The 20,873-nt window shown below is 48.9% G+C and overlaps 1 protein-coding gene across 2 annotated transcripts in view; it reads right to left on the bottom strand.

Annotated features, from left to right (window-relative positions):
• Nucleotides 1–20,873, bottom strand: part of LOC106748527 (neurogenic locus Notch protein) — a 256,282-nt gene that overhangs the window by 119,698 nt on the left and 115,711 nt on the right. Inside the window, exons 1-2 of one of the 2 annotated variants that reach the window (XM_014627173.1) lie at nucleotides 19,692–20,475; nucleotides 18,523–18,656 (exon numbers count right to left, since the gene is read on the bottom strand). In XM_014627173.1, the coding sequence (XP_014482659.1) occupies nucleotides 18,523–18,656; nucleotides 19,692–19,741 (184 nt within the window). In that variant the 5' untranslated portion in view covers nucleotides 19,742–20,475. Of the gene's footprint in view, nucleotides 1–18,522; nucleotides 18,657–19,691; nucleotides 20,476–20,873 lie in introns of those variants that run through there. The other variant, XM_014627172.1, reaches the window with a different exon arrangement.

Here is a 20,873-nt window from a genome sequence, read left to right as displayed (position 1 = left end):
ACGAGAGCCTAACAAGAAATTAATCGAAGCGATCATGAACGGAGCCGCTCGTAGAGCTTCCCCCGGCTCGGCGCTTTCTCTATTTCCGTCGGAATAAAAATGCAACATCGGTGAAGAAAAGCGCGGATATCGCCCTCTTCTCATTTCGTCGATGAACCGCCGGCGGACGTTAAACTTCGAGCGGCGGATAAGATGATTGAGGAATTAATCGGAGAACCGCGCGCGCACACGGTCGAAGACCGAAAGATTGCAACGCTTTTCTTTCCTCAACGAGTTTCCTCGACGCATCCGTATTCAATCGGAGAAGCTTTTTCTTTTCCAGTAATTCACGAGAAGACAAATTCCCTTAATGAGTGCCGGATGCGTTCCGAAGTTCATCGAGGTAAAAGTGTCGCAATCCCGCCGCAACCAAGCGATCTTTACTCTTCGAAACTTTCGCGCCACCGACGTGACGAAAGCCGACGATTCCGTTAATCACCCTGGGAAGATACGTCCGTCAAGAAGTCGCGGTAAACCAGCCGGTATCGCTCATTCACAGGCCGGTTCGCTCGCTCGCGATTGTCCCACAGTCTGGATTCTTTTTTCCGTCATTAACCGTGAGCGGTCCTCCCGGGCCGCCGCCAATTAACGGTGCCGAATACACACTCTTCACGCGTTACCCGTTTCATCGCGGGGACATCCGTCTTCTCACGAGTCCCTCTCGCGTAACCGGAGCCGCTTCAGATTCGATCGCTAATTAATTAACGATTACATGCTGTCCACCTCGCGTGGTTTCGACGGAGTTGCTCCCTCGTCGTTAACGAGAGCGCGATCGGCCGTGACCGCCGATCGATCAAATCCGGCGACTTCTGAGTGCAACAGGAAACCGCCGATCGCCGGCGATCTAATCCAGTTCGCGCGACGGCGGCAGCAGAACAGGTCGACGCCGACGCCCGACGTCCTCCTCATCCTCCCCTCTTCGTCCTTTTGCAGTTGGAAGGCGCGCGCGACTTTTATTAATCGAGGCACACGAGCTCGCGATAAATCGACCGTGATCGTCCGGGGCGCGGTGGATATCGCGGCGCTTACACGCGAATGATAATTACACGTACGAGGAAGAAGCCCGAGGATCGCCGGCTCGAACTCGGCGAGCAACGGCCGGTTTCGCGATACGGCCGCGATAAAGTGTTGCGATGCATCGAAACGCGATTATCGCGTATCCCGCGACGTCGGTCGCCGCGTGATCGTTAAAATCGCGACTGGTAAAAGGGAAGAAGAAAAAGGCCAAGGAGAAAAAGAAACGCCCGACAGACGTCTGCTTCGAGGTGAGGTTTGTCGCGGAACTGGTTCACTGACGTCTTAATGAAGATTATTTTTAGCTATTTCGACGACTCTCTAACGATCTGCCGATAACTTAATAGGGGATTATTTTTAGTCGTATATCTCTCTCACGCGCGAAAGCAGGAAATTTCACACGAGTTTCTCACTTTGTGTTTTCCCAAGGCGGTGTCGAAGCGATTCGATTGCACGAGGACTCTCGCAGAAAGCTACATCGAAGGCGCGTTTTGTTCTTTGGATCCCAACAGCACGCCGATTACTTGAATCGACGGCTAGCTTGTTTGTTCACGGAAATTTGCACGTGGTTCGAATCTATCGTTGCGTCGTGTTTCGAAATTCTGCCCGCTCTCTTCGCGCCTCTGCACGGCGATTAATCGCCGGCGCTCGATTCCGCCACGATGATTTTGCGAATTCCCAGGAAATCCCTACGGCGACTCCCGAGGCGCGATAACGCCGCGGGGGAATTATGCGAGATTTCTCTTTCGAGGGAAGCCCGTAACGCGGAAGAGCGGCGGAGGAGCGCCCAAGCAACGCCGCGCCATCCATCATATCGCGTTTACCGTCGGAAATCCTTCGGTAGATACGATGCGCGATACGAAAACGTTATTGTTTATAGTCGTAAAATTCGAGTCTCCTGGCAGCCAGCTATTGCCGTGATTATTACTTCCTAGGCATTATACGGGCAGATGGATGGCTTCGTCTTCCGCGCAGGCTGTTGTGAAAAGTCACGGTGCAAACATTAATTCCGCTTCTTCACGAAAAAAAAAAAAAAACGATTTCGCACAAAATATTCGATATAAAAACCAATTATTTTTTCTAACTCTCGAAAGAATTATACGAATTACGTTAAAAAATCGCGTATATTTCCAAATAAGCATGCATTTTGCAAATCTAACAGCAACATTGAAAATGCTGCCCATGCCGAAGAATTTAATTCGTCAAAATCGTAAATATGTAAAATCGAATGTGAAAAAATGTCAAATCTTAATTGATTATCTTTATTCTTGACTCTTCTCTCTTTCTCTCTCTCTCTCTGCTATATCGCGCAATTCCGAGAACTCACGATATCGGACGAACTTTAACTTCATCGTGCTTGCGAAGTGGACGCGGCGGATAGCATCGACCTCTCGGCTTAATTATCGGCTATCGGCGGTTTCTTCCGCAGCGAGGAACTATGTCGCGAGGAATATGTTGGCAGAAGAGAGATCACGGCGCGCGGTCACGTTCAGCGGACGATATCGAAATGCCGGATCGTTCGAGATGCGCTCGTGCACATGTTCTCCCGTAATCTTTCGCGACTGCCTCTCCTCCTTCCTCTTCTTCCTCTCCGCGTGCGCACGTGTGTACGCCAAAGGATCGGCTCCCTCCTGCCGCTCGTCGTCCCTGCCCGCTGCACCACGTTCGTACCTTTACCGGGTCTAGCTAACGACCCGCTATCTCGTGCATCGCGAAATAATGAAATTACGCGAAAAAGGGACGAGGCATTACGCCGGGCAGTTTCGCGAGTACGTAAACGCCGGCGGCGGTATGCAGAGTGGAAGCGGTTTGGTCGGTTCCGGTGGAATCCCGCTCCTCATACCGTGGAAATTTAAACAAATTCCGTTTACCGTTGCGAGAGCACGTCTCCTGAGCTTGTAACGAAACGAGTTATCGAAATAGCTAGAAATAATCTCCATTTAGATGTCAGTGAACCAGTTCCGACGACGAACCTTCCTTTTCCTCTCTCCTCGAGGCGGACATTTCGTGCTATTTTTACGAGACACCAGTCACGCGGCATCACACCGGTGAACGTTAAAAATTCGACGCACGCCAACCTCTTCGAGGATTATTTTACGTTTGAATGACAACGAATTCCTGGATCTTCAGCTGTAAACGGCTGTGAACGAATCGCTGCCACTTGATAACTGGATATTTTACGTTCGATCGATTCTGTTGGCAAAACGATTTCTCGAAGATGGCGACAAATTTACACGCATGAGGATATTCATATTTCCCGAATTTGGCAAGGATTATTATAAATTACGATAAAACTCGATACGAGTGACCGGTGTGGCCGAGTCGCCGTCCTACCAAATATGGTTGACTGCATCTCTACTTTTCTCAAGTTCGTTCCGCTGAAGTGGCACTTTACGTTCCGTCCTGGCCTTTTCTACGGTTTACGCGGAGCAACAAATGCGGAGGTCCGGTCGGATGGCGAAAGAGAAGAGCGCTCTTCTATTGTGCCGCCGCGAGCTTTATGATCTTTTTATGATTAATGCAGCCGCGAAGTCGCAATGATGCGGCGCGATGATCCCCGACGGTGGTCTCCCCACGATCTTTCTTCGAAACGAGATCTCCGCTAATTAAGGGCAATACCGGCGGCTAAAACCCCCCGTAAATATTCCGTAATACATCGCGAGTTCGCATCTCGGTCGAATTCCCCTCGGCTGAGGTAAAACGACCTTACATTCGAGTTAAAATTTTGATTCTACACTAATCCAGCAAATTCCATTGAATTCGAAAAATTAACGGAGGTATAACGTTATATTTCCCTACTTTGATGTTTCGAATATTTATTTTCTGCCGTGCTTATTTATTTTTTTCCATGTTGAAGCTTAAAGAAAAACTTACTAAGAACCTCTAGAATAACTCCAGGCCTTGTACTCTATTAATATATTTCTCGTTGTATAAAATAAGTACAGGTATAAATTGAAGAATAATTGAAAATTAGTGGGAGAAGCTATAATTATTTGTTAAATAACGAAATGACGGTTAAATTAAATAACAAAACCGGTCTAAATTTCGATTTGACCATCTTGTTATTTTCGGCAAGTTCGACAAACGTTCGTTTAAATTGAAAACATATCGTTTGATAAATAATTTTGCACATGTTAAAAATGCATTGCTATCCGGCGTCCTGGCTTCCTGATCCTATTCCCGGCTGCTCCTGATACTCCATCGTGACACTGACACTTGCGTAGATACGATTCGATCGAAGAAATCAAAGAGATTGCATATGTGTTAATAAACGTGATGCCGAGGAGAGCTCAATTACATATTTTAAAAACCGATTCGAATGATGAACAACTCACTGACACTCCACGTCGAGATATGTGTACATAGTTCGTCGGTTCAAAACATACCGACTTGAAAAACTACACGACGCGCGCAAGTACGAAAACAATGGGCAAAATTGACTACATCACTGCTGTCAATCGCCAGCCGACGTCGCCCGGCAATCAATGACGCATACATTCGGCGGCTGAGAAATCACAACGATCAACGCTTTCAAAACATCCTGGATCTTCCAGACAAGTTATCAGGACCGTGACATATGCGGTATTTATTGGAAGTGACCTAAGTCAAAATTACAAATCTACTGTCAATCCGGCAAATGCTGATTTATTCTTCTGTTAATGCTTCTTCCTTACATCCATTTCTCTTTCATTCCCTTCGAATCTTTAGATCCTATCGAAGTTTCCTATCGATAAAAAAAAAATAGTAATAAAAAAATAATGAAGAATGTTGTTTTATTTATTACTATATATCGATATATCGATATTAATTTAATAACTGTTCATACATAACGCTCGACGGAATTTGCAGGGACAATGTAGAGCCAAACTTCCGATATAACTTTCGATACAAATATAAAGTTGCACTTGTTTGCTGCGTCCGCGTTTCTCTATTTGTATCGCGAGAAGCAATTAAAGCGCGCGGCGCAATCGTCGGGTAATTTAACGTTGCTTCAACGGTAACAATAGCGATTACCATAACCGTCCCTATCATCACGTCGGCGTCGGAAGAATCTTCGACTCCGTGCAACTGCAGAGCCGACCGAATTTCCTTTTCTCGTTTATCTCAATTGGCAGGAATCGGGGGAATGACATAATGCCGAGAGATTCAACTTTCCATCCGTAAACGCTAGGAGAATTTATGCCGGCGCCAACTGTCACGTTTACATTAATGAGTAGGAGATAATTATCGCGAGCTCGTGGGCGTCGAGACTCAGAACCGCCGAAATCCTACCAGTTTCGAGTCCCGGCGAGGATATTCTATTAACCTTCCAGAGCGAGAGGGCTTTGTTCCGGCGAGGAACGAAAGATCGTCGCGCGGGAGTTAGTTAAACAAGACTGCCACCGGCATAACCGTCTTCTTTTACTGTTAGTCGATCAAGGTGCTTGCGAACAAAGCGGTCTTAAATTTATACGCTTCGGCTATCACTTGAACGAAGAATTCCGACCGAGGCTGAGAGTTTACGAGCGGCGGGCTGCGCGATAGAATGCGCGTCTGCGCCGTGCGCGCGTATGCGTGCGTGTGCGTGCGTCAAGTCGCGGAACGCGTGTGGCGGAGAACCATAGGGTGTCGGCAGGGTGCAAAGATGAGGAGAGACGGAGACAAGAGCGCGCGCGCGCGACGGAGAGCACGGTGGAAGGTTTTATCGTCGCAATCAAGAGCAACGCGCGAAAGGCAACGCTCCTCTTGCCATTACGCTATGCCATGCCGCTTCGACATGTTTATAGCCGCAGGTGTACCGACGTCCTCTCCTTTACCTGTAGCACCCCGGGTCCCTCCCATTCCCTCTGACTGCGTCCCCCTTCCGTCATTTCATCTCGGACGATATCCTCCTCGTTCGAGCACTACCGTTGCAATGAAGCGGTCACCCCTGTGCGTCCCGATCGACCGAGTCTTAATACAAGGCCAATTGAAATCGCCGATAAATGCGCCGCGTGATCCCCGGTTATAGAGTATCGCCTTACACGAGGGTCAGTTTTTGTCGAATAATAATAATTGTCTCATCATGAGCTGAGCTGAGGAGGATATCGATTCAAGCTCCGATTTCCGAGCACCGCGAGAAAAATGAGCAATTGTGATTTCGAGAGTATTCTTACAATTTCGCCTCGGTCAGAAAGTACCTTCGACGGCGGATGAAGAGAAGGTACCGGGAGAGAGCAGATTCGCTCGCGTTTCGGATACCGCCGAGCCTCAGTCGCGCGAATCCCGACGATGCGGACGAAAATCTCGTTCGGGGTGTACGCGCTCGCCAGGCGGGGCATAAAATAACTCTCCATGGCCACGTTTATGGGAACACGGAGGCGCCGAGGTCGGGGGGTCAAGCGACTTCTGCCGGGATGACCTCGGGGAAACAACGAGCCCCCGTGGCCCCCGCGCACCACGAGTGCGGTGAACCCTCCTCTCGTGCGTTCGACGCGTGGTCCGTGCGCACACACGCTTGTATCGGTGCGCGGTTTGCGGCTTTCGCGCGAGAGACGCTCGGTGAGAATTCAAGAGCGAGCGAGAAACCGCGTGCGTTTGCGTGCGCTGTCGCCACCCGTGGAAGTTTTACGGCGAACCCACGGACGTTTTCTGCAGAGTAGTTATGAAAATATGAAGTGTATAATGATGAAACTTTCTAATGAGGGACGTATATTCCTGTACCCCTCTCTCTCTCTCTCTCTCTTTTTACTCTCCCAATAACCCAATGAAATAATAAAATTAACGAATACACAGTAATCAGACTTAATTTGAAGAAAATTTGAATTAAGAAATTGACTTGATAAAGAGATAAATTTATCAGAGTGCACAAGGGTGCATAAGAGAAAATCGATTGATGGAAATATGAAAAGTATAATAAAAAAAAAAAAGACTGCTTTTTTCCCCATTTTTCCGTGGAAAGAAACCGAAAAAATTCGTGGAAAAATCGAAAAAAAAAACCGTTTTCACGTTTCCGCGGAAAGAAACCGAAGAGAGCAGTGGAAAAATGAAAAAAAAATCGATGTTTTCCCGAGCCTTTAAAAATATAATAAAAGGTGTAACAGTGGTAACATAAAAATTAAATTCGCGAATTCGTATGCTGCTCCCACAGTCTCGGTGCGTTCTGTCGGTGGTGCATGCGTGTGTATGTGTCGTTACGAAGCAGGAAGATAAAGTCGATTCCCATCGCGGACTCGCGAGATCGCGGAAGCCGAGTCGGAGTTGGCGAGGCGCTCATGAAAATGCATGAAAATATTCGAGTCGTCTCGAAACACGCCGTGTCCACCTTCAGGCGAACTTCAATTTCGAACGGTACTCTCTCGCGACTTTGAGTACGCGCGTGGCACTCTTTCACTCTGCGGTTTTAATTGGATCTAAACAGGACCCGCGCGTGTGTATGCGCGCGCATGCGGGTGAATGCAAACGGCTGAATGAATATTTATCATTATTGTTGTATCACCGGGACTATCACATTTGTGAATCAAATGATTTCAAAGCCGGTCTCTTTCTCTCTATGTGTATGTGTGTGCGCGCGCAAGCGATTAAAAATCCATAACGGGTTCTACGAACTATCACGACTCCGAAGTAATTCCATTTTTTTCCACGTCCGTCTGCTAAGTTATTTTTACGCTGCTTATAAATTCGCGCGTTGTGATCGTCGCGATTAGAATATCGCGATACTTTACACGCCGCGTTTAGATCTCCGTACGCTCCTTTCGGGAATAGTAACGAAGACGTTCGTAGGAAAGTAAAAAGCCGCCGAGATGAAATCGGGAAGACGAATGACGTCTCTTTGTGCGCCACGAAAGCGGAAGAAACCCGGCTAGAAACCTGCTTCACGAATGGGACTCTCAACCCGGAGGGGGTCTCGGACTCGTTCCAACGTTACGTTATCCTGAATACCGTATCGCGTCGGGCCCGCTAATTAAAAAGGACCGCGCGCACTCGCGAAACTGGTTGTTCCTCCCGCGAGACGCAAACCCGCGAATGTCAACGAGCTCCCGGCGAGATCCGCTAACGGATATTCTGCGGAGAAAATGACTTCTATTGCGCGCTCAAGTTACGTGTGCTGCATGGCATCGCGGTACGCTCACGCTACACACCCGCATGCGAAAAGGAATCTCATTCGCGAGCGATACGAGTCACGGGAACTGCAAACGAGAAATAAGCAGAAGTTATATTCATCATTACAGACTTATCGGGAAATTTGTTGAAGCGGTCTCAATCGATAGGTTCTCGCGGAGAATCAAACCACCGGGAAGGTACTCGTAGAGAGCCGTGAGGGTAGCCCCACGCAAGAACCATTCGATCGGCTCGAATCGAACGTGCGTGCTCGCACGTGTGCATTCGCACGGAGGGTAGGTAGGTAGGTAGGTATATTTAATAAGGGACCGAATAGAGCGCAGAGGAGAATCGAGAAGAACCTGATATGGTAATGGTAAAATATGAAGAGTACGAGGGGAGAGGGGGGTGCCTGCCGCGAGTTCGTAGATGGTATCGTGGTAGAGGAGGGAATATAAGGACCGATGGAAAAAGAGCGGACGAGGAGAAGGGCGGAGAAGGGGAATGAGAAAAAGAGAGAGAGAGAGAAGAGGAATAAGGTACTAGCGTGCGGCGGCTTTACGAGCGCGACTCAATGACTCTCCGCAGTCTTGGGGGCCCGCGCCGCAAAGCGAACGCGCGATGGAAGTCGCCTTCTACGGGGTGCGGTCCCCTTTCTATGGAGATCGTCTCCGAGCCCCCCATCGCCGAGCCCCCTCCTCGTCGTATCGATCGATCGGGGCCCCATTGTTTCCGAGCGGGAATCCCGGCGCATCTGCTTTGTCAAGCGAATGCGCGCACCACGTAAATTCGGCGGGAGAGAGCGGCCAGCGTGCGCACGCGGAGCGGCCTTTAAAGGGACAGAGAGTGAATGGAGTTTAATTAACCGGACGAGATTTCTCGAATAACGACTGCTATCCCGTGAGCATCTCGGAAATGGGAATCTCGAGGTTGGATCGAGAAAAAGCGACAAAATCGCATCCGAGAATCTTGAATTGGCAAACGACGTGTTCACCCGCGATTAAAAAAAAAAAGTTACGGTATCTGTATTTTTGACAAATGGTGATTTCGAGCAATTTCAATAGCAGACGCGCGTAAATGCGTGCAGAATTTTTCCTCTCGTCCGGCGATACCGTCGATCCGTATCAACCAGCGGCGGAACTTTTCTCTCCGCATGATCTTTCGATACGCATGCAGAAATATAAGGCGGCCAACGATCGATATTGCGATTCCATGGGCTTTAAATTAATCCAGATTTATATCCAGCGCATGCATGTGTCTGTGTGTGGCTGCCGAGCCGCACCCGATTCCGGCTACATCCAGTGGCAGCTTCCAGCTCGGTTTACACCGCGTGGGTGTGGATTTATCGTCGCACCGGAGACGCGGACAAAAGGGGCTCGCCCGGATAAATAAGAGATGCCCACGATAAGAAGACTCACGGAGGTCCATTTCCCGCCGCGCCAAGTTCAACGGATTATTCCGCTCTGCGAGCTTCTCGAGGGACTACGTCGAGAGAGCTAAATGAAATTATATCCACACACTTCCTCGAACCATTTTCTCAAAATAAGATATCCGACATAACTGTGCGGAGCAAAAGAGAGAGAGAGAGAGAGAAAGAAGAGCAGAACGAGAGAAACGATCTCATTCCTCTTGTCCGACTGTCTTTTATTCCAGTCTTTAGAGAACGCGAAATTGCTGCGCGCTCGTGACACTCTCTGTGTGCATTCTCGTTACGTCAGATAACACAGACGCAAAACGGTACAAACATCGCACAGTTACGCCGTCGTTAGACCACCGCTATTTCCACGTAATTACAATATCAACGCTAAATTGACGCATGGATATCAATATTAAAGCAACTTGTGGTTGCGTGATCGAGACGAGACAATAAATTCCAATATCCGGTCCCAACGTTTCCCGTCGCCGCACTTTGCATCTGACACGAGAGCCTTTATATTTCGCGAAGCGACGAGCGCTTCACAAAGAGGTGCGATACATTATGCATCATTCGGCCTGATTTCGGACCAATTCCCCGGAGATGAGTGGCGTGCCGTGCCGTCGCGACGAGACCCCAACGACGAATAACAGAATCGAAAGGGGTTCTCGTTGCGGCGCATCTGTGCGATTTGGCCGAATCGTGGGAAAGCGGCGACGTCCACGGGACCCGCGCGCGTTAATACGCGGAATGTCAGACCGATAATATATCTCTCGTTGCGTCTGCGCGTATCTTATACGTAACATAATAGCGTATAAATATCCGCGTGGCGATTTTTGTCAGAGTAAAGCGCCTCTCGCAACAGTTCCCGAGCAACACACTTGCCGTATGAAGGATATAAAACGCGCAAACGCCGGCGTAACGCATCACGTTCCTCGCACGACCGCGCGCTCTCATGCGTATGTACGTCCGTCTTTGTCTCAATACGAGGATATTGGAAGGCGGGAATATTCAAGAAAGTAGTTATTTTACAATCACTGCGTGTGTAGCGTAAGATGCCTCCGCGTGAACCTCGTGATCTTCAATTCGGCGGTCCAGATAGAGACGAGTGTTCCAGCTCGGAGTCACGGCTCGTCTCAAGTCGCGACTCGGACTCATTTATCGTGCCCTTCCCCTTTATCCCTCCCTGGTTACGAGAGCGAAACGTCTCCGGTATACTTATATCCACGGCTGCGAGCAGCCATGGACAGCAACGACCGGTATCTGTCACTGTCGCGAGGAATTGTGAGCCGGGCACGTCCAGTACGAGATCGGTGTCTCCACGTCTCTCGGAAGCTCCCGTGCCTCTCGTTCTTTGTTTAGACGAACCATTTGTTTCGGGATCAGCGGGCGATGCAGCGAGCGACAACGGAACACGCGAGGTATTCGGGTTAATGTCGGGTGGAAATTTAAATTAAAAAAAGATAAATGTGGGAGGAACTGGGATTGTGTAAGATACTAAGTATTCCGCAAGTATAACTAAATATATTTACAAGCTGAGAACTTGTGAATTCACGTGATGTGTACTGACAGAAGATTATATATACGTTCGGCGCCAAACATATCTTTTAACCACCACGAATAATCAGAAGCATTTTTCTCGTAAATGTTACTACAGTGTCAGTAATAATAAACTTATATGTATGCTGCTGTGACTATAAAAGATATAAAATGTTTACATCGAAACTATGATTTTCTATCGGTGTGAATATGTATATTCTACAAATTCCAACAGAATGAATTCCATCAGAACAAAAGGCAATCGGGAGTTTATTACGTGTCGATACACTTGCTTAGATCGAGATTCTATTAACGATGTGATATTATGAGCTAACTGTAGATAGCTGATAATTCTCGACGGCATCTTTCACGATTGTGCCACGTCGTTCTCGTGTGTCCTCGAAGGCAATTCTACGCCTGTGCCGTGGAATGGAAAGAGCGAGTTGCGACATCGCTCCGCTACTTTGTGTCGGCCAGTCGGCTATTCGCGCGCGAATCGCCTCCTACGTGTCTCTCAGCCACCTACGGAGTCAGGTTGGAGATCCGGAAGAGCACAACGTCGCGTATGGAGCGACGACACGCCGGAGTGCGCGATGAAATAGACCTGGACGCGGACAATAAGCGAGAATGGAGACACCGAGACGTACACCGCGAGGACACTTGTTAGACGTCGTCGTGCGCGCCTGCTTTGTGCCCGAATGTTCGCGGTTATTAATTACGAGACGTCGCGAACAGAGAGACCGAGTAAAAGAGGAGAAGAGGAAAAGAGAGATAGAAAACGGTTTTGTCGGATCGGAAGAGAACACGAGGGAATATATTCAGGAGGACACGCAGAAGGAAATATTAACAATCCACAAAGCGGCGACTGAGATGCGTTGAAAAACGCGAGTTCGACTGAATAGCGCGGGCGCGCGAGAAGAATTAGAGAGATTTAATTAAGTGTTAAGCCCCGCACGACTAATGGAGAACAATGTAACGGAGAAGTCGATAAATCTTCTCTCTCTCTCTCTCTCTCGGTCGTGCGCGGATTCAATCGCCCAAACGAAGCGACGGTCTTCCACGGACGAAGCGACGACGAGCTGCGGCGGCCTCGTCGAGGTGTGGGTGGCGAGAGGCACGCACATACCTCCTCTTCGCCGTTAAAATTCGTGTACCGTTGCGCGAATGGTAGATACACGACACGTGGGAACGAGCCGCGCGAGTTATCGCGCACCGATGCAATAATTATCAGCGGACCGATCGCGACGCGTGACGGAAAACCACAGCCGATTATTCGCGCGCGCGCGCGCGTTTCCGGGTACCGCGAGGTACCGCTTTATTCGGCGAATATACGAGGAAGTGGAGGAAGAGATTGTGTACTCGTGCATGTTTGTCAAGCGGACGACAGGATGTTAGAAATGATCGACGAGCGTTGCGGAGGATTTCGTCGGTACCCACTGATTGTTAACATTCCAATTCCTCGCATCGATATTTCGAGAATCGAACCTTGAAAAATAAAAAAAAATAAAAAGGTTGTAACATAATATAATGTTCGATTATATCAGTTACTTAAAGAAATAATTAGCTAAAATGTTGTACATCGATGTTGGGAGCTCCGACTTAGCGAAAAATCGCAAGATTCAACGTGTCTCGTGGAATGTATTTTCCGCGAAAGGGGAAACGTTGAAACAAATAAATTTTGCCCGTGCAATAGTAAAACGCAAGCGGGACAGATGCATCCTCACCCGGTCGCAGTTTCTTCAATTTCCCTTAATCCCTGGCACATTCCCCATCGTATAAATCCTACATAACAATTCGCGGCGGGAAGGTAGGGGGAGGAGCGCAAGAACGGCGAAACGAACGCACTTCGCTCTTCCAAGTTCTGCCGGTCTCTCTTTCTCTCCGTTTCCTCGCCGGTCTCGCGTTCCCTCCGTACTACGCACTTTATGCCCGCGCAACGGCATAAATCAGCCTGAGAGCGGATAACCATCCACCTCGCTCTTCCTCAATGCGTTCCCGATGCGTTGTTGCCCGTCCGCGCGTGAACAACAATACTCCACGTTTACGCGAGGGACTATGTAAACCATCTTCTTACGTGTAACCCGCGCGGACGATGCGCAATTTTTGCGGCCATAACCGTCGACGATTGCTCCGATTCCTTTGGGCGGAGCGAGCGTCTATTTCGTCGAGTCAGACGACATTTTCACTCATTACTGTTTTCTCGACTCGGCGGAACTTAGAAAAATCGGCGTACGCAACGACGAAACAGAGAAGAGAGAATGTTTCCCCTTGAATCTGTGATTATTCCAAGGCTTGATATTTTCCTCGAATATTAATAATAACGATTAAAGCCTTGCCGGACGGATAATACCCGTCAATTAAATTCTCCGGCGAACAGATCGCGAATAATTTCCAACATTGTGTTGTTCGCTTAACAGGCAGGATAACTCGTATCTTCCCTGCATAGTTTACGCGCGCAGTCGACGTGAGAAAATCCCGTGTAAACATCACGTAGAAAGCCCATAAAAAGACCACGCGGTAATTTTACAGTACACGCGGCGACTCTAATGCATCCTATCACTCTGACGTGCGCGCATATGCTCGTGTTCCTAACCAGTTACAGAAATTACACTGTACAAGGTAGGAGGGAGGTAGCGAACGCCGACCGACCGATTCTCGATCTCCCGACGTCGATCGCAGTAAAATAGATCGGATCGATTCGATCGCGCGCACACAAGCAGGAGGACTTGCTTGATTTTAATTAACGCACAGGCCCGTAATAGCTTCGTTACGACTGCTAGGTACAAGATAGTAAGAGTTGCCGGCGGAAATAAAAGGGGAATGTTAGCGTTTAATCGACGGGGAAGCTCGTATATGGAGGACATTTTTCACGTCAACGGCCCGAGAGCTCGAGTAGACTTTCGGTGTCGAAGTCATTAACCCGCGGCTGTTGCAACATTCTTTCACCGTCATATTTATGCTACGAGATGTAGCGAGGAATGGAGGATAGTGAAGAACATAACACCGTCGGCAGTGTTCTTTTGCTTTGATATTAAAACGTTCGGCGAAATGGTGCTATATAAGTCGGTAAAAATAAGAAAAAAGAACACTTCTCACGTTTGATCACCTCGAAATGATCAAACTTTCAACATTTTTCAAAATTTGGAGTTCTACACTTTCCTCACTTGAGAGGGGACGGTCGGAAATGTAAGAACCGCCGCTCCCTCGCATCTCTCCGAAACAGTTTGGCCGAGAATGCAAACACATTAAGCGCGCGGAAAATAACAGCAGCCTTCGAAAACAATGGTGGCCGCGTACCGGCAAGAAATCGATCAACAAATTAATCGGCGTGAGAGAATCGACATGGAGAGCGCGCACCGTCTCGCGAGACTATTCAATCCTCCTCGGCGTCGCCGACAAAGTACAAGTTGGACAATAAATTCGAGTTTCTTGCCGGTCGTCGCGCGGTAAAACCGACGATTTAATTCCTCCGCAAGAACTCCGTCGGCCCGGCACAATCGTCGCGGTCGATCGATCGACAAGACTTCTCTCTCTTTCCGACTCGGTCACTCCGCGCCGTGTACATACACGTGTGCGTGCAGCGATCGGATCGGAACGAGAGAAAGATACGGAGGAAACGGCGAGATGATTCGTTCGGGATCGAGGAAACGAAGCATCTCGCACTCCCCTTTCCCGTCTTTCTTCCTCTCGCTGCATCGCCCTTCCCTCCGACCGATTAATCTGCGAGCGCGCGGTTAATCGTTTAACCGGCGCTCGATAGAGCGGTTTCTAATTAGCAGAATGAAATGGAAGAGGCGTGATCGGATCGCCCGACGAGGGAAATCCCTGCGGGATGGTCCTTAGAAAGGAGACGCTGCACGGTCGCGGAGGAATGTAGAAAGATGCAGGACAAAGCAGGGGGACAGAGGGAAGGGAAAAGGGCGGTGCAGAAGACGGCTCGTGCTCGACACGAAGAGCGGGCACGAGGATGAGAGTTAGGAGAGCGGGATGCCGCAAATTGAACCATTACAACTACCTACGCGACCGAATCGCGCCGAGAGTCCTGCGCTCGCGATAGTTACGAGCTCGCTCGCTCGCTCCTCTCGAAGGGCTCTTCTCCTCGTGGCGCGAAGGAACGAACGTCCGGCAAAAACGCGTAACTAGAGCGAACCGAGTACGAAGGAAGAAAATGGACGATGGGGAGGAACGCCAAAGGGGCGGGAAAATATGACGGCAGGCGCGCGCGTAAGCGTGGTGTTGCAAATTGAACCATTTACAACTAACTACCCGAACAAATCATTTCGAACGGGAAAAGACGGTACGATCCTGCGCCGCTCGAAATCCAGCCTCGCGCATCGCGTTATCCCGAGATGATAATATCGTTCTCGAGGTGTTCGCGAGACTCGCGAGCAAAAAGACGCAGGTGAAGCGCGCGTGTACGTGGCGCGAAGATACGGAAGTTACGCGGCGTCCGAGTAATTTAATTTTTTGCCTTAGAAATAGAAGCTCCGGCAACCACGGTGAAATTACCACAGGGGAAATAGAAAATTGCCGGCTTAAAGAGTATCGCGCGCATTGCACGTGTGAAAATTATTTTTCTTAAACGTGGGTGATTCGATCTTAGAGATTACACTGTTCGAACGATGCAATATTTAAAAAAATGATTGCTCCCTGAAAGAAATTATTCCACGTAGTGGAGATGCCTGAAATGCCGACTACTTTTCTTTTTCAGCATTGCGTACATTTATATCGGTATGTTCTGATATTTTATTCGAGTTACAATATCTTTCCGCGAAAGTAACGGCGGCGCTAACAAGCACCGGGGATCTCTCGATTCCGCGCACAAACATCCGAGAATATTCAGCGAGCATTCACGGTGCGCGCGAGATCGAACGGCCGCGACAAGTAGGATCGATACGCGACGAGAAATGCGAGGAATAGCGCGAGTCGAGCGGCGCGAACGAGGAAAATAAAATCTTTACGACCGCAATATCGGAGCGAGCGAAAGCTGGAGAAGAAGGAAGAAGGAAAAGAAAAAGAAACGGAGCGACGGAGCTCGAGGAGGAAGTCCAGCGCGATTTCTTCCGCGCGGCTCGCAGGATCCGGAATAGTTATGGCCTCGTCCTGGCGAGTCCTTCGTGGACTCTTTCGAGAACCGGGAACGATCCTGGAACGACGAGTTCGTCCTCGTCCGGACTAACTTTCCCGCCGCTAACGATCGCACCGGCAACGATGACCGGGACACGCCTTCTTCGAGTTTCGATCTCCGCGACTTATTGGAGTGTCACGCGGCAGGAAGCGGAGGAAGAAGAGGCTGCTTTTGCGAGAGAGCACGCGGGAGAGCGCGTTTTACAGGAGCGTGCCTCGCGGAAGGAGTCGCCCCGAGCGGAGAAGGCGATAATGACGGGCGATGGGCAAACCGCTCCAACCTCGTTCGCGAAGGCGAAATGGCCAGCAAGGGAGAGAGAGAGAGAGAGAATCGAAATAAAAGCCGCGGTGCGTGCAGTTATACGCCGGTTTCTCGGCTTATGGCTCCAGCCGAGGGCTACTTAAACGGATGCCTGCTCGGGACAAGTAGAAGGCAACGCGGCACTTTGTACTAATGTAATGTCGTAAAATACACGGCCAATGCACGGCGATATGCGTGAGCGAAGTTACACAAAATATGCGCGCAACGTCCAATTTCTTACTGCCACGCTCCCTCCCGCCCCGCGACTCCCCTGCTGCCTACTGCTTGACCGCCGAGAATTTACAGCCGCGCGGTAAACCGAGGACAGTTCGATTAAAACCGAGCAAAAACGTCGCAGTGGGGAATTTAATATGAAAAAAGCGGGAATTAATCTGCAAAAGCGAATCGTCGACCCGCATGATCGGAATGATCGAAGCGCGAGTATACGCAATCGAAAAGAAAATATATCCAGTGAAAAACGTGTTAAAATTAACACAAGATGAATATGTTGAAAAGTAACACGAATATTATATAAAAAATTAACAAAATTAATACGTTAATCGACACTAAAGTATAAAAAGCGTTACTTTAATACTTAATGGTATACACATGTTGAATATTAACATAACACAAAATATATTGAGATAACATAAACACAATATATTAAATTACCGCACAGGTATGTCAAAATTCTAACACGAAAATTTGGATAAAGACCGATTTTAACACAAATATAAAATATTTCTTTTTACTATGTACGCGTGTGTGGAATATACGCGATGAAAAACAAAATACCGATCGCGAAAATAATATCGTATATACGATAAAAAGAAAAAATAAATTTCCGACAAAAAATTCTGCTGCACCATGTAAAATCGCGCGTGGAGCACTGGTCGATATTATATATTATACATCGCGCGAAATAGCAGCAAAGGAAGCGCGTAACGATCGGTGACGAAGAACCACCTGTGAGAAGGTAGGACTCGGGCGCGTTCCTTCAACGGGGAGGGACCTGTGCGCGCTATACCGAGCAAGGTGGACGAACGAGGAGGAGGACGAGGTGGAGGAGGAGAAGGCAAGGGGGCGAAGGAGCAGACGAAGAAGGTGGGGTCGCCATGGTCGTGGTCCGCCTGGGAAAAAGAGGACCACGCATTGTGATCCGGCCAGCGAGGAGGCCACGCTAGGCTGACCCTAGGCTTTACATTAACCATCCACCGTGTACACACGCACGTAAATGGCCGCACCGCCACCCCTGGTCCGAGTTGTACCTGCTGCATCGCGTAATCATTGCCCTGCGAGGCGCTCTTTAGTCTTCCTCTCTCGGCTCTCTTTTGTCCACACTTTTTTTCCCTCGCTCCTCTCCCCCTTTCTTCATCTCATTTCTTTCAGCGTAGCTGGGACAAGGTTGAGCAACGGGCTCGCAGGAGACTCTCGCAGAGATAAACAGAGTGGAACGCGCGAGAATTCCCGAAAACGACCGAAGCCCGCAACGGGAATCGTTATCGGCGGACCACGTAATTAGCCGGTGACTTTTGTCCGCCGTAAACGAGCGACTTTCTTTGCCGCGAGCGGATGAGCGAGGATGAACCGCGCCCGTGAGAAAGGTCTTCGGGACTCGGCACACTCATCGCGGGATTTCGGATGGCAACGAGAGAACGGGGCGCGCTCCGGAAACGAGAGACGGAGAATAAGAGGAATGAAAAGAAATTGAACGCCTGGCCGAATTGTGTACTTTCACGTGCGGAGTTGATCGCCGAGTGACAATCTTCGAGACAATCGCCGCGCGATGTAAGTGGTCCGAGGTGCGTGTGGACTCCGCTATTATTTTCGTTGACCTCGACTCGGGACAATCGCGGCGAACGGATCGTCGCGAGAGCGAGATCGGATAAAGAACGCGAAGCGAAGCGAGGAGAGATGATACGTGTTGATATGGAAAGTTTCATATTTCGCGGGATTAGGTGCCGCCGCGCCGTCGCTCGATTTTACGACGCGATACCCGGCATACAAAAAAAGAAATGCTCTCACTCACCCTCAGGGCAGATGCACTCGTAGGTATGTTCGCCAAGCTGACGGCACGAGCCTCCGTTCTCACATGGCGACGGATCGCAGGGGATGTATTCGCTTTCGCAATTTTGTCCGGTGTATCCGCTCGAGCACATGCATCTGCAAAAGACAAAAACGCATCCTTGAAGATCCACCAAATTTGTAGTCGAAAATTATTCGTGAGTTGTTGTTATTATTCGTAAAAGTACCACTGGATATATCTAACTGCGAACATTCTTGTTGTTTTAATCTTTCAGTACGAATGTTTAATCTTTAAATATAAAATACTTGTATATGTCCTACATATGTACACATATTCTACGTTGAAAGTTTGAATATTCGTAGTTAAAGATTAAAACGATAAAAATGTCCAGAGTTAGATACATGTCCAGGCATTAGTACATTTACTTTAAAACTTGATAAATTCATTCGTGATCAAAATTTATAAAATTAAAGCTTCCTCCCCTTCTTTAAACGAGAATATAATTCAGATTTCTCTGAATGTTCCCTGCATGAATTCTCTTCGGGAGGTCTTTTTTTTGCGGAGTAATCTGATTCTGTTTGGTAATTTTTAGAAGCGCGAAAACGACACACCATACGCGCAATATCGACTTTCCGTGCAGACGGACGTCGCGCAAGAAGATCCAACAATGAAGACGCAAAACAATTCGATCGATTTCGCGTCGGTGTCAACGGTGGAAAAAACACGACACCGGCGATCGTGCATTGCTCATCTTGGACGATAGAGAAAACTTGTTAAAAATGTCTAATATTTTTTTTGGTAAAATACCATTCCCGTATTAAAAGGTCGGCGCGGCACCACGGAAAGCGGCAACTTGCTTTAGTTGCTTCAATTAAACTCGCCATGCCAACATGACATTTATCGCGTCACGTGACATTCATTGACGCAAGTCACATATAAGGTTAATTATTTCTCACAAGTATTCTGTCCAACTAATAATTTCGCGAAGACCATTTTATACGACTACGGTCACTCCCATCTTATAATTTTCTGGAAACCTGTGTGTACTGAAACGCAGCAGATGTCAACAATGACGTCATCGGATTAACGGTTCGTCGGTAACGAGGTATTGACGTGATTTCGCTCGATTTTATTCCGAACGCGCGCACAAGATCACGATAGTGCGAACGCACCTTGAGCTCACGACGAGCAGCAGTAGCAGAAACGCATGCGTGAGATTCATTTTCACTGGTAATCGATGGGTGGTCGCAGCAGCGGTGGAACGTAATCCTCATATTTCGACGAGGAGCCCTATCTCGCGAACGCTCACTCCATTTTCCCGAGAACAAAACCCACCCCGCTTCCTCGTGTCACGAATACAACAGATCGGGCACATCCACGGTAAAAGAACACCTCACTGATATCCTCACAGGACTTCGATCAAACTTCCGCGATTAAAACCCCTCACGGTTCACTATGTCAACACTGTCTTCAGGCCGCACCGGGGAGCGTCGTATAATCCAAAAATAACAAGAGTAACAAGGGAAAAAAAACAGTCAACAATAATCCCACCACAGAGTAAAAACGATCGGTATACGTAGGATATAATATCACGCTAAGGACAACGTTGGAGTGTAACGAAATAATGCAGAGTCGGATGACGGTTCGATAACGACGATGCAACAGTCGCGAAAACTCACTGTGTCCGGACGAGTCGGGCGTGCGTCGTGAGCCGCGGAGGGCGGACGTAAAACGAGACGAAAAACTCGGCGGTCACACGACGCTCATCGTCGTCCTGACGCGTGCACGTCGCGCGATATCACCGCGGCGACGCCGGAGCGCGGCGGCTTTCCCTTCGTTCGCGGCAAGACGCGAGCAGATCGTCGGGCGTTCTCCTTTTCATCGTTCCCGCTATTTCATCTCGTTCTCACACCCGGCGTCCTCAGCTCCGCCGGCGCGATTTTCTCCGCTCTCCGAAAGCCGCCCCTCTCCCGAAATACCAGACTCCCGCGATTTCGGAGCGATCGCTTCCCAATATGGCGTCGCGGCAGACACTTTTCCGGCTCCGCGAGAGAGACGCGGAACGACGTCTCTTCGACTGCTCGGTCACGCGAGGGTGTACGACACGTCCTGCGCGTTTTCCTTCTTCCACGATACCATCCACCGTTTTCCGGCTTTCCGCAGGATGCCGATGATCTTCGCACCGAAGTTCACGTCGTTACATGGCGCCAACCGGGACGCTTGAGCGTATCCTCCAACTCGTCACGGACGCAAGCGACGTCGGGAATGAGAGAGCTTCAAAACTGTAAAACTTTCCTTCGATATAGCTTCTCATTCTCGGTCAAAGTTCCTCGCGGAATTCTCCTCTCGTGGCT

The sequence above is a fragment of the Dinoponera quadriceps genome, unplaced genomic scaffold (assembly GCF_001313825.1).
Source record: "Dinoponera quadriceps isolate SergipeBrazil2010 unplaced genomic scaffold, ASM131382v1 scaffold2872, whole genome shotgun sequence".
NCBI lineage: Eukaryota > Metazoa > Arthropoda > Insecta > Hymenoptera > Formicidae > Dinoponera > Dinoponera quadriceps.
Note: the sequence above shows the minus strand (reverse complement) of the source record. Positions and strands in the feature narration are given on the sequence as shown.